Source organism: Vulpes vulpes, chromosome 12 (assembly GCF_048418805.1).
Source record: "Vulpes vulpes isolate BD-2025 chromosome 12, VulVul3, whole genome shotgun sequence".
NCBI classification, from domain to species: Eukaryota; Metazoa; Chordata; class Mammalia; order Carnivora; family Canidae; genus Vulpes; species Vulpes vulpes.
In genome coordinates, this window is record NC_132791.1 from 39,463,682 (window position 1) to 39,476,498 (window position 12,817).

A 12,817-nucleotide genomic window follows, 5' to 3' on the forward strand; every position below is an offset into this window, starting at 1 on the left:
TTTTTTCTAATGAGTTTATAGGATTGATTTTGACTTCTTAATGAAACTAGGATTCAGCATTATTTCTTCTTTAGAGTCTTTAGTTAATAAAATTTCTAGAAATGAATTTGTTTACATAAAATTGTTTTAATATAATTTGGTTATACTTTAGGGTTTTGTCATTAAATTTTACTTATAGCAATATACCCCAAACCCAAATACATTATTTTCTGTTCCTTAGTTTGACTATTAATAGTGTTTTACTATTACAGTGTTTAAAATTAGAAATGTATAGAGTAAGACATGCATTGAAAAGCAATATTTGGGTGGAGGATGGGGTAACTGGGTGAGAGGCATTAATGAGGGCACATGATAAGATGTGTACGGGGTGTTATATGTTGGCAAATTGAATTTAAATAAAAGCAATATTTATGGCGAACTCTTTTACGGTGAAGATGTAGAAGAAGAAAAGTCTCTTGGACGTATATATCAATGACTTCTATAAAATCTAAACTGCTGTTGCTAAATTTCAACATTAGTCATTTGCCTTTATTAAATGGATTTTAATTTCCTTCTCTAGAAAGGGAGTTCTGGGAATTATGTAACAAATGTAATTTGATGAGACCAAAGCGTTCCCATCACTGTAGCCGCTGTGGCCACTGTGTTAGGAGAATGGATCATCACTGTCCATGGTAAGAAATTTATGATTTAATTTTAGTAAAAAAACAGTACTTAGCAGATTAAAATTAAAGTTATATTAAAGTCATGCAGTTTTTAAAATTCCTTCAGTAAGGATACCTTTATTCTGTCAGGTTCTATCAGCTGCCAAAGTCATTTTTGCACACAGATCCTGTCTTTTCTAATAAGGAGATATTCAAGCAGAAAACTGACACTTAGATGCATCCACATGTACAAAAGAACTAAGATGGTTGTATAAATGAAGCAGTGTATGTAAAGCATCTAGTGTAGCATCTTACACATAGAAAGTATTTAAATATTAGCTGTTATTATTTCTAACTGTAATAAACCGTATACATTGCATTGTTTGTATTTCCCTTTCCAATTGTTTAATTAAAGAATAACACATTTCAGAAACGCTGATAACCTCATTTCTCCCCCTGTAAACTTTTTTCAATATTATGTATTGGACACAAGTATTAAGATTACATGCAAGCTGAGTGTGTAAAAGTGGTAGTTAGCTGATTCTGCTGAACTGCCAACATTTTTGGCCAATAGGGGGCTCTCTTGTAATATTTTTAAAAACAGTTCAGTTGAGAAATAGAATTTTAAAAACAAATGCTGTGAGAATTCTGCATTGTATCTCATTTCAAAGCTGTCACAAAAATCTGTGAACAAGATATTGTATTTAATTCTGTTTTCCTAGCATGGGATCTCTGTATAAATATTTAAACTAGTATAGTGTAGCACTTTGTAAATATATCTAAATACATATATATTTATGTTTGTACACACATACATGCATATATACAAAGTTAACTGCATAATGGGCTTCTTAAATTTATAACTGCATTTATCTATAGTTGACTCAAGGTTGGAGTTTAGTTTTGCCTGATGATGCTTTTGGTAACTTACTCTGATAGCACAAGTTAATATTTGCAAGCTTTTAGTGAAAATTTGATTTTTACCATAAGGTGATTATTTAAATAGAAGGTAATTTCCCGAGATTAGGAAAAATAAAAGCATTTTAGATAAAAGCACTTTGTTACTGTATTAAAAAGTTTAAAATTGTCTAAGTCCATCAATAGGATAGTATAGTGTATAATATATAGTTGATGTTTAAAAAAATGTGCCTTGAAGTTAAACAGATTAATTCTCAAGTAATTATCTAAACCTGAGTGATCTGTTTATAATAGATTTTTTTTAAAAAAGGGCTAATAATAATAATATATTATTAGGCAAGTGGTAACCACACTGAAAAACTCAATTGTGTAACCTTTTTTAGAATAATGTTTAGGATTTTGACATTAATTACTGTTCTTAGTTACTATTCACTATTTTCAAGGTGGAAGTGTAGCGCTAAGGATTTGTAAGTACTTGCGGATGTGTATTTATTTTGAGCAACTAAGAATAGAATTTATTTTTTTAAGATTTTATTTACTTAGAGACAGAGAGAGAGGAAGAGAGATAGAGAGAGACACAGAGAGATAGGCAGAGGGAGAAGCAGGCTCCCTGTGGGGAGCACCATATAGGACTCAATCCCAGGACTCTGGATCATGACCTGAGCCAAAGGCAGATGCTCAACCACTGAGCCACCCAGGTACCCCTCAGGATAGACTTTAAAAGTAATAAAAATCGGGAGTGCTTAACAGTAATGTCAGCGTGACAGGTTTCTGTCCTCCTACCTCAAATCATTCCGATTGCTCTCCACAACTGGGATGCTGTCATAGAAGAGCAATATATAGAAGGTTCTTGTTCTCTTGGCCACTATCACTTCCTCTGGCGAGTGTCTTCGCTGCTTTGTTCCTGTTTCCATACCAATGAAACAAGGAGACTGCCATCTGCTCTTCCTGCCACCCCAGGTGGCTGTGAGTGGAAGGCAGATCATATCCATGGACTTCTTTGTAAAGTAGAAAGTGCTTTCCAAATGTGAGGTGGCATATTTATAGTACGTCTGTTCCCGCGCACTGTTTGCCCATAGGTTTAAGCAGTGTTCGCCTATCTCCATGAAGTCCAGCATACGTGAAGTTGTTCGCGTTTGTTTTCAGTTTTACCACTCCTGAGGTTATGTCGTCTTACTAAAGTTTAAAATACTGTTTCTGTTTTCCTTTTTTTTTTTCAGGATTAACAATTGTGTCGGTGAAGATAATCATTGGCTTTTTCTGCAGTTGTGTTTCTACACGGAACTTCTTACTTCTTATGCACTGATGTTTTCTTTCTGCCACTATTATTACTTTCTTCCAGTAAAAAAGCGAAACTTGGTAAGAAATATTTATATCCACTAATTTAGAGTGGCTGTAGGATACAGTTATTTTTTTTTTTTTAAAGATTTCATTTATTTACTCTTGAGAGATAGAAGGAGAGACAGAGCCAGAGACACAGGCAGAGACAGAGCCAGAGACACAGGCAGAGGGAGAAGCAGGCTCCATGCACCGGGAGCCCGACGTGGGATTTGATCCCGGGTCTCCAGGATCGCGCCCTGGGCCAAAGGCAGGCGCCAAACCGCTGCGCCACCCAGGGATCCCTAGGATACAGTTATTAACATGCAGTTCCTTTAAGTGCAGAAGATTGAAAACAAAAAAAAAAAAACAACAAAAATAAACTCCAAACTTGGTGAATTTTAAAATGTATCGGGATTAAGAAAGTGCCCTAATCTGACATGCCCTTTTAACCAAATCCATTTTTGATTATTTATTAGGGCTCAATGACTTTCTTTAAAAAGCAACATATTAAATCTTTCAGTGTATATGTTTTGGTTTAAAAATACCTACAATGATGAGAGAGTAACTGAAAAATGTTAACTTCTTATTTCCTTTCAGGAAGAAAAATAGACTGTAATTTTTTTTAAAGGTTCTCGAAGGAACGTTTTTAAGAAAAAGGACCCCCCCCCCCCCCCCCCGCCCCAATCCCGGACTTTTAACAATGAATAGAATTTGCAAGCTCCTTTAAAAAGTTGTTATATATACCATTGGAAACTGTGCTTTTGTCATTTTGTACAGGGGTAACAATAGACCTTAGTAAGGCTTGCCCCAGATTGTTGATGGTAGGAGTGATTGTGGTGGTAATAGCAGCAACGTGTGTTAAGTACTTGACTATGTAAATGTTAACACCATGCTTGTGGGCATGTTTCAGTTCTCACTTTAATGCATACAACAACCACATGAGGTGGGTACACTTTCCTCCCATTTTTATAAATGAGCAAACAGACTAATAGAGGTTAAATAGGTAGATCATGAAGGCACAAAGCTAGAGAGTAATTATTCATATGATTTTAGTTGTAGAGCTGGGATTTGAATCTGATCTTGTGTTGTTGAATCTTACCTTATGTGTTTTGTGTGAACAGTTGATATTTCAGCCTAGTTTTGTGCATAACTTGGACTTGGATTGTGTTTTTGAGATACCCTGTGCGTGTATGTGTGTGTAAGACAGAGAAGGAGGCAGACAGGCAGAACAGAAAGAAAGCATGCACAAGGATGCACTTGCGCATGTGAGGAAGGAAGGTAGGATGGGATAAAGGGACAAAAGACCAGAATCCTCCATGGAGAAGGGGAATTTTTCTTTCCTAGTTATATCATTTAAATCTTAAAAATAACAATTTCAGTGGTAGTACACATAGCTAAATTTTGGAATAAGTGAGAGAAGGATCTTTCTAAAGAATAAGGTCTTTAAGTTCTGGGTCTTTAGGTCATTTCTATATATATATGATCTTTTTAAAAAAGATTTATTGATTTATTTTAGAGAGAGGGAGAATGAGTGAGGGGGAGGGGCAGGGAGGAGAGAGAGAGAGTCCCAAGCAGACTCCTTGCTGAGCATAGAGCCGAATTCAGGGCTTGATCTCAGAACCCTGAAATCATTTTAATGATCTGAATTTACTGACCTGAAGCCAAGACTCAGATGCTTAACTAACTGCACCACCCGTGTGCCCTTCTATATGATCATTTTGTATAATTAAAAGAGAGTATTTGCTATTGTTGTTTGGCTGTGTATATTAGGTGGGGCCTTGTGGTGATTATGCTTATTAAATATAGATTGAGCAATTAATATTAGATACTAATAAGTGAAAAGAGTTCAAAAAGGAGAACTTTAAATATGGATGTTTGACATTTTCACACTGAGAATTTAGTGCATGCTAGTATTGTAGTTTTAGAAATGTTTCATCTCATTTATAGATTAATTTCTGATATAATTGGCATTATAGTTAGAATATGTAAAAGGTTGAACGTATCCCAAGAGTAACCTGTTTCAAGTAATTGAGCCTAATAAGAAAAGCATTAAAATATAGTTGCCCAGTAAGATTAAGGTCATAATTTTTTAAGGTGAGAGGGAGAGAGATAAAATTTGGTCATGTTAATGAAAACTTAATAGAGGTTCCCTAGGAGGAAATGCATTATAGTATAGTGGAGGGATTGGCAATTTGACCTTCCACCTGTTTTTATTAGTAAAGTTTTGCTGAAACGCAGCTACTCTGATTTGTTCCCATATTGTCTGCAGTTGTTTTTAGGCTACAACAACAGAGTTGAGTAGTTGTGACAGGGACATATGGCCCAAAAAACCTGAAATATTAACTCTCTATATTGAGTTTGCCAACCGTGGTAGTAGAATGATCTTGGCTTTGTAAACCGACACATCTAGGATCAAAGCCTGGCTTTTGTTATTATATGTATAATCTTTGACACCATGTTTAAGCATTCTGGATTGCAGTGTTCTCTTTTGGAAAATGTGAATAATAGATTAAATGAGATAACACATGTAAAAGTATCGGATATAGAATAGACATTCATTTGAGTTTTTTTAAACATTTATTTGAGAGAGAGGGAGAACGCGCACACACGTGTGCAAGTGGTGAGGAGGGGTAGTGGGGGAGGGAGAGAAGCAGACTTCCCACTGAATGAATGTGGAGCCTGACATTATGACCTGAGCCAAAACCAAGAGTGGGATGCCCAACTGAATGAGCCACCCAGGAGTCCCTGGCCTATTAATTTTTATGAAAATTTTACAGACTATTGGATGGTATTGCTAGGAGACTGGTGACAGACTGAAGAAATTTCAGTACTCAAGACAAACTGATTTCCATCTCCAAATGAAAGACAGAAACTTTGGGAAAATTCTACCAATTACAGGAAGGATCACTCTTTTTTGTTTGTTTGTTTTTTGGGTTTTAAAAAAATATTTTATTCATGAGAGACACACAGAGAGAGGCAGAGACATAGGCAGAAGGAGAAGCAGGCTCTCCACGAGGAGCCTGATGTGGGACTTGACCCTGGACCCCGGGATCACGCACTGAGCCAAACAAAGGCAGATGCTCAACCCCTGAGCCACTCAGGTGTCCCTGTTTTTGTTTTTGTTTTTTTAACAGGAAAACTGATTATAGGTGATGGTATTTGAATCCTCAGAAATATATGTATTTATAAATATATATTTTATTAAGTATATATTTACATGCATACTGAATGTTGACAAAATGCCCTCAGAATAGTAAACAAACGTTTACTATTAAGAGATTAAAGATGTGGGATACCTGGGTGACTCCGCAGTTGAGCATCTGCCTTTGGCTCAGGGCATGATCCTGGAGTTCCAGGATTGAGTCCTGCATTGGGTTTCCTTCATGGAGCCTGCTTCTCCCTCTGCCTATGTCTTTGCCTCTCTCTCTGTGTGTCTCTCATTAATAAATAAATAAAATCTAAAAAAAAAAAGATTAAAAATGTAGGAGGAAAAGTGGATATAAAGTGGTTTTGCATGGTATTAGATAAAGGTATGTTTTCATTCTCTGCTTGTGGCTGTCCCATTTTCCCAACACTATTTACTGAGGAGACTATCCTTTTTCCATTTTTCTTGATTCCTTGTCAAAATTAATTGATCATATATGCATGGGTTTATTTCTGGGCTCTCTATTTTGTTCCATTGATGTATGTCTCTGTTTTTATATCACTATCATACTGTTTTGATTACTAAAGCTTTTTAATATAGTTTGAATGCAAAAACTCTGATGCCTCCAGCTTTATTTGTCTTTCTCAAGGTTGATTATTCAGGTTTTTTTGGTTACTCTATACAAATTTTAGGATTGCTCCGTTTCTGTGAGGAAAATGCCATTGGAATTTTGATAGGGATTGCATTGAAATCTGCAGCTTGCTTGGGTAGTATGGACATTTTAAGCATGTTTCATTCTTACAAACCATGAGAATCGAATAGCTTTCTATTTAATAGTGTTTTCTTCAATTTCTTTCATCAGTGGCATAGTTGTCACTGTATAGATCTTTCCCTTCAATAGTTCAATTTATTCTAAGGTATTTTTTGATGCAATTATAAATGGGATTGTTTTCTTAATTCCCTTTCTGATAGTTTCTTATTAGTGTTATAGGTACACTACTGATATCTGTATATTGATTTTGTATCCTGTAATTTTGCTAAATTCACTCATTAGTTCTAACAGGTTTTGGTGGAGTCTTTAGGTTTTCTGTATATATCATGTTATCTGCAAAGAAAGGTAGTTTTACTTTTTTTCTATTTTGGATGCCTTTTATTTTTTTTCTTGCCTTATTGCTCTGACATGCAGTACTAAGGTGAATAAAAGTGGGCAAAACTTTGTCTTACTCCTGATCTTACAGGAAAAGCTTTCTGCTTCTTTATTATGGAGTATGATTCTTATGGGCTTGTCATATATGGAATTTATTTTGTTGAGATATGTTCCTTCTATGCCTAATTTTAAGACTTTTTTTATTGTGAATGGATGTTGAATTTTATAGATTGCTTTTTCTGCATTTATTGAGATGATCATGATTCCTTTTTTTTTCCTCTCCCCCCATTCTAATGTGGTGTATCACGTTGATTGTTTTGCAGATGTCAAACCATTTTATATCCCTGGAATAAATCCTACTTCATCATGGTGTATGATTTTTTAAATGTATTGTTGAATTCAGTTTGCAAATATTTTGTGGAGGATTTTTGCATTTATGTTCATCAGGGATTTTATCCTGTGATTTTCCTTTCTTCTAATGTCTGATTTTGGTATCAGATTAATGGAGATCTTGTAAAATGATTTTGAAATAAGGGTTGGTATTAATTCTTCGAGTGAAGCTCTCTTGTTCTGGACTTTCTTTGTTGGGTGGTTTTTTATTACTGATTCAATTTCCTTCCTAGTAATTGGTCTGTTCAGACTTTCTATTTCTTTATGATTCAGTTCTGATAGGTTGTATGTCTTTAGGAATTTATTCATTTTCTTCTAGGTTGTCCCATTCGTTGCTATACAATTTTTTTATAGTAGTGTCATATGATCCTTTTGTTTGTGTGGTGTCAGTTGTAATGTCTCCTCTCTCGTTTCTGATTTTCCTTGTCCTCTTTTTTTAGTGAGTCTAGCTAAAGTTTTGTCTATTTTGTTTATCTTCTCAAAGAATCCCCTTTAAGTTTCCTTGATATTTTCTATTGTCTTTTTAGTCCCTATTTCATTTATTTTTTTCTCTTTGTTATTTCTTTCCTTCTACTAACTTTTGGCTTGGTTGATTCTTTTTTTTTTTTTTTTTCTAGTTCCTTACCATATAAAGATAAGTGGTTTGAGACCTTTTTTCCTAAAGTAGGCATTTGTTCTATGAACTTCTCTCAGAACCACTTTTGCTGCATCTCCTAAGTTGTAGTGTGTCCAGTTTCCATTTGCCTCAAGATATATTTTTATTTGTTTTGACTTCTTCTCTGAACAAGAAGTTGGTTGTTCAGTAGAGATTGTTTCAGCTCCACGTATTTGTGAATTTTCCTTTTTTTTTTTTTCTTATAACTGATTTCTAGTCTCATACCATTGTGGTTGGAAAAGATGCTTGATATGATTTCAGTCATCTTAAATTTATTAAGACTTGTTTTGTGGCCTAAACATATGATCTGTCCTAGAGAGTGTTCTGTGTATGCTTGAGAAGAGTGTGCATTCTGCTACTGTTGGATGGGATGATCTAATGTGTACAGTTTAAGTCCAGTGTTTCCCTGTTAATTTTCTTCTGGATGATCTATCCATTGTTGAAACTCAAGTATTGAAGCCCCTGCCATTATTGTATTGTTCTTTGTTTCTCCCTTCAGGTCTGTTAATATTTGTGTTATGTTGTGTTTAAGTGGCTCTATATTGTGTGCATAAATATTTACAAATATTATGTCCTTTTGTTGGATTAATCCCTTTATCATTATGTCGGTCTTCCTTGTTTCTTATTTACAGTCTTTGACTTAAATCTATTTTGTCCATAAGGCACCTGGGTTTTTCAGTGTTTGAGCATCTGCCTTTGGCTCAGGTTGTGATCCCAGGTCCCTGAGATTGAGTCCCGCATCAGGCTTCCCACAGGGAGCCTGCTTATCCCTCTGCCTATGTTTCTGTCTCTCATGAATAAATACATAAAAATCTTATTTTAAAAAGTCTATGTTGTCTGATATAAAAGTATATCTGCTTGCTTTTGGTTACCATTTACATGAAATATCATTTTCCATCTCTTTATTTGCAGTTTATGTCTCCTTAAAGCCAAAGTGAATCACTTGTAGGCACTGTATTGTTGAGGATTTTTTTCTTTAATCCATTCAGCCATTCTTGTCTTTTGATTAGAGAATTTAGTCCAGTTTACATTTAAGGTAATTATTAATAGGCTTGCTCTCTTTTTTTGTGATTTGATGATTTTCTACAGTTGTGATGTATATTGTTGAGTAGGAATTGCTCGTCTAGTTTCTAGATTTCTTTCGAAGAGAATCTCTCCATGTGTAGCAGTAGATTCAATGTGTCTGTGAAAAGAGTTGAATTCAGGAGCTTTGTATATCACCACTTTGGACTGGACACCTTTATGGGGTGATGAGGGGGCAGTCTTTGTACTTAGTTGTTCTGTGATGTGCTTCATTGTTTCTTTGCATTTTTCCTGTTTGAGAGAGTTTATATAATTTCTTGAATCTCTGGCTTGATGACATTCTTAAGTTACAAACATTTATTTCTTTGCCTATACTATACCATTACTTCAAATACTGCTTTTGCCCAACTTTTCTTTTGCATTTCTGATACTCTGATTTTATGTACATGAGAGCTCACTGCACTGCACACCTTTCACAGTCTTTTCTGTGTTTTTTTTTTTTTTTTTTCTCCTCTCTGCTTCAGAGCACGTGTTTTCTACTGACCTTTATTCTGGTTTATTTTGATCAGCTCTTCTGATCTGTCTAATCTACTGTCAAACCCTTCTACTAAGTTATTAATTCAGTTATATTTTTCACTTTCAAAATTTTCATTGAAACCTTTTTCATAGATCATTTCTTTAGTGAAATTCTAATTTGTCATCTATAGTTTTGAACATTTTAAAGTTATTTTAATGTCTATGTCTGACATTTCAGTTTTGAGATCTACTTATGGGTCTGTTTCTGTTGAATTTTTTTTCTGTCTCCCTTAGTTTCCAGATATTTGATCCTTTCTTCTGACAGATCTGATAAGTTTTGTGGGATACCAGGCATTTGACAAACTGTAGAAGAGCTGGTTGATTTTTTTTCTTCTATATGATTTTTTTTCTTCTATATGATTTTTTTTTCTTCTATATGATTTACTCCTTTTTTTGGATTGGCAATAAAGAGAAGGCTCATCTTGATCCAACCAAAGGTTTGTATGATGAATATTTCTAAGGCTGAGTAACAGAACATTGGTCTTAATATAGCAGTTCTTTTGAAGATGACATTTATTACATTTATTGAAGTTTTGTAAAGATTTATGATTACTCGGTTTTGTCTTTGTGAAGGACTACTTTCAGTTTTCCTTCTCTCTTATGAAGTAACCCTTCATTTTCTCAGCTGAAAAATTTTGGTGTTTACTATGGATCATGCCTTTTCCTTGTTCTTTCCCCAACTCTGTAAGATTACAGACAGCTCTGAGCCTCTGTTTCTGATTGACCTTTCATACTGCTTATGAATTGGCAAGTACCTTAAGGTAAGAAGCAGTAGGACTCACCTTAGTGCATTTCTAGACTCTCACATCTTGGGCCTTTAAGCCTTCACTACTTTGGCTACTTCCCAGTGTCTTCAGTCAGCTGTTTATTAATTAATTGGAGTTATGTGGCTTTTAGTAGTGTTCTTATTGAGATTAGTCTCATAAAATGGTTTCCCTCACAGGTGTTGTTGGAAGTAGCATTTCATTTAAAAATTTCTTCCCACGTGACTCGTTTTCCTTTTTAAAGATTTATTTATTTATTTATTTGTTTATTTATTTATTTATTTATTTGAGAAAGAGAGAGAGAGTGCATTTGTGTGTGCACGCACAAAAGCTGGGAAGGAGCAGAGGGAGAGACTGTCCAAGCAGACTCCTGCTGAGTGCAGGGCTGCATGTGGCACTAAGTCTTAGGAACTGTGAAATCAGGACCTGAGCCAAAACCAAGGGTCAGATGCCTAACCCACTGAGCCTTCCAGGTGCCCCACTTCCCAAGTGATTCTAATCTGTGTTGCCTAACTGTGCATCTCCAAGAGACAACACTCATGTCCTAGTCTAAGTAAAAGGTGTCCTGTGGAGTTGTGCAGAACAGTGCTGCTCTGGCTATAGGGTTTAAGAACTGTTATAGGAAATGAGGCTTGGGATGGACTTTTAATTAGGTGAGAGATTAACAAGATGAGATGAAGGAAGTCATTGTTGGCAAAAGAACAACTAAAGGTTAGAGGCAATAATTGAAATAATTGATTTTAAGGTCAAGTACATTCTAAAATACTAATATACTGTATAGCAAATATTTCTTTTTTTTATAGCAAATATTTCTAAGGTGAAGTAATAGAACCTTGTTTTTACCATAACAATTCTTTTAATGACACTTTATTTTTTTTTCTTGTAACAAGGTAGAAAAAAACAACCAGGAATTTCAGTACAAAAGTCCCCATTATTACCATTGACATTTTAAAAAGGTAACATTTTGTAGTGGAATATTCTCCAAACAGCTCTGCTCATCAGGTTTTTTTTCTATGTTTTTGCCTGTTTCTTTTTCATTTTTCTCTAAAACAACCAAACAAAACTATATCCATCTCTTTACTTTGTGTGGAAAGCTGGCCAGGTAGTGTCAGCATGTTAATTCACATTGTTACCTTTTCAATTATTTGAGATATGGAATAAAGATCCCCAGATATCCCTAATTATCTCTGGAGATTAATGTATTAATGACTACTATGCATCTTTCTTGTGGAGATATTAGCACAATTAAGGGATGCCATGGATTTGACCCTGTATTCTCCTGTAAGTCAAGGGAAGTAAAAGCTTAGTCTGTGTTCTTTTTTATACCCTTTCAAGTTGGTAGATGGCAGCATAGTATTTTTTGTAGCCAAGTTTTAAAGCCAAGTACTAGTTTTCTGGTTGGGAAAAGAAAGTGTTAACAGCTCTTCCCTAGGTTTTTGTTTCTTTTGTTTATTTGTTTGTTTTTAAGGTAAGAGTGTTTATTCATTAAACAAAAGAAGAAATGGATTGCCATTTAAACTTTGTTGTAATGGCACTCAACCTGTATTCAGTAGAAAACTGGTACATTTTGGTTAAGCTCAAGGAAGAGAGTTGAGAGAGAAAGCAAGCTGTTTTGCAAATTCTGGGAAGTGAAGGGCTTAAGACCCTGATTCTTCCATTCCTCTTCTCTTAGCTTCCTCTTGTCAGGAAATTCTTTCTGTGCTGGGTTGTTTTAACTGCTTTGCAGTTGCCCAGGTGTTTTTTTTAGAGTAACTTAATACTTTTTAAATTTCTTCTCTTCCTTTACTTTTAAAATATCCACCTATCATGAACTTTCAAGGATTTATATGTTTTTACTATGTAAAGCTTTGAGGAAATATTTCAAATATCCTTTAATGAGGGAAGGAGGTATAGGAGATAAGGAATTTATTCATCAGGAATCAATGCCCCAAATAATGATGTATTTTAAGGCTGTAATTATTGATATATATTCTAAGTTTTATACTAATGAAAGCCTACAACCCTAAAATAAGTATTACTGTCTTCTTTGTAGACAGTCACTAAAATAATCTCAAAATTCTCAGTATTAAAACAAAAATACGTAAATGGAAAAACTGCAGAAACTTAAATAATAGGTATCTTTCTAAATAGATAAGGATGACTTAAGCATTTTTTGTTAGAATCACAGAATCCAAGATCAATAAAAATCATAAGCTTTGAGATATTTGGATAAGTTTTTCAAATGTTAGATGTTAAATT

The 12,817-nt window shown here is 34.6% G+C and overlaps 1 protein-coding gene across 8 annotated transcripts in view; it reads left to right on the forward strand.

Annotated features, from left to right (window-relative positions):
• The window catches only part of ZDHHC21 (zDHHC palmitoyltransferase 21), a 63,925-nt gene that overhangs the window by 22,595 nt on the left and 28,513 nt on the right, over nt 1-12,817 (forward strand). For all 8 annotated transcript variants that reach the window (XM_072728255.1, XM_072728251.1, XM_072728250.1 and 5 more), the window contains exons 5-6: nt 560-671; nt 2,780-2,918. In XM_072728255.1, the coding sequence (XP_072584356.1) occupies nt 560-671; nt 2,780-2,918 (251 nt within the window). The remainder of the gene's footprint in view (nt 1-559; nt 672-2,779; nt 2,919-12,817) is intronic.